We start from the raw sequence: 1,619 nt of genomic DNA on the forward strand, positions 1-1,619 counted from the left end.
AGGAGGTTTCCCCCCCCCCCCCCCCCCCCCCTCTATCCAAAGCTAAAAGAATAAAGTTTTGGCCTTAGATACACTTTACATTGTAGCGGTTTAGTAAAACGGCTTCTCTCAGATTGCTTGTTTTGCATTATTTATTTGATTTCTCTTTGCACTGTATTATAAAATATAGGTCAGTATACAACATTGTATGTACAGACTGAGAAGGACAGAAACGCTCCTCCAATAAAATCATAATAGGCCCCCCGTGTTATATCAGAACTTCCTCCCTTCCCGATCCCAGTGTGTTTAGACCGCCAACAATCTCCAGCAGATGTAGCCACATAAAGCTTTGACGTTTCTATGTAATGAACCCCCCACTCCCCCTCAGTTTTGAGACCTACCCTCCAACCCCAGGGTAAGAACTCAATGTCCTGTACCTTCCAGACCTGTTATCTCTTGAATTCTCTTGTTTGTTTCTGTTTGCTCGGCTCGGTCTCCAGGACCCAGCGCTAAGAAACAGGGGGAAGAGATATCGGATAATGACGAAGACGAGGAAGGAGGTACTTGCTGGCTGAGGCTGATGCATGGAACCCATTTATCATCATCCTTTTCCTCCCCTCCTCTCCTCTCCTCCTCACGTATATTAGAGCTATTAGAGGGTTATCTCCCGGTTTTTTTTTCCATTGTGCACTTCTCATCTTTAATCCCCGGCCATCCACCACTCTGTTTCATCCCCCTACCCTGTTTGGTTCCTCGGTTACAATTAGGTTTCCGCTGTTGACTCTTCTAAGGTAGCTGAGGGCAGTTAAAAAAAAACCCGAGGTGTAAGGTGAGGCTTGTGAAGGGTCGTGGTTAGAAGGGTGGTTAATGTACGTGGTTGAATGCCATTGAGGTGGTCATTCTGTGTAGACCTTTGGCCAGACTGTGTTATGAGCATTAGGCCGTGAGCCCTTCTTGTTGGTCCCGTCTCACCTTTATGTCCTCTTTGGTATTTTTGGATCCTGTAATGTTATTTTGAGTACTGGAGGAACGCAGTCATTGCCTCGTGCAGATGTATCCATGCCATTGCATTATGTAGTGCTTTTTTTTTTTCTTCTTCGTTACATTTTATTTTTTCCCCAGGCTTTGGGCCTTAGTTGTCCTCACCTCCTACATATCTTCCTGCCTGCTAGAGCTTCAGTAGTTCACCTTGTTTTATTGATGGACCCTTTTTCATGTAAGCTGGACAACTACCCCACCATGATTGTTATGGGGAAATCCATTCCATCGCCTCATTGTAACGCTCCTTCACAGGACTGCCCCTGTCTCGGCGGTCTGTTATATCATTACGGTCAAGTACCGAGGGAACCACAGTCCTGAGAAAGGGCCCACCGTTTACTTTTTAATTTTCGTGGCATGATCTGCATGCTTGTCTAGCTGTGGGAAATGGAAGCGTGCTCGCCAGCTACGGCAATGTCATAGTGATCACCTTGAACTATCGTGTGGGCGTCCTGGGTTAGTGACACGCGTGCTCTTCAGATCTTCTGTCTCTCATGTTCTGTTTCCTGTGACTTGAATGCTTATTTACTTTGATTTCAAACCTGCCGCCGGCTCTGTGTTTCCGTAATCATCGAGTGGAAATTCCGTAATTAATACGGCTG

General features: G+C 46.0%; 1 protein-coding gene across 1 annotated transcript in view; it reads left to right on the top strand.

The window, feature by feature from the left end:
• The window catches only part of LOC108803268 (neuroligin-3-like), a 29,416-nt gene that overhangs the window by 18,900 nt on the left and 8,897 nt on the right, over positions 1-1,619 (top strand). Inside the window, exons 3-4 of the mRNA XM_018575101.1 lie at positions 480-746; positions 1,396-1,473. Of these exons, the coding sequence (XP_018430603.1) occupies positions 480-746; positions 1,396-1,473 (345 nt within the window). The remainder of the gene's footprint in view (positions 1-479; positions 747-1,395; positions 1,474-1,619) is intronic.

This window comes from Nanorana parkeri, unplaced genomic scaffold (genome assembly GCF_000935625.1).
Source record: "Nanorana parkeri isolate BGI_ZX_2015 unplaced genomic scaffold, ASM93562v1 scaffold3549, whole genome shotgun sequence".
Lineage (NCBI taxonomy): Eukaryota > Metazoa > Chordata > Amphibia > Anura > Dicroglossidae > Nanorana > Nanorana parkeri.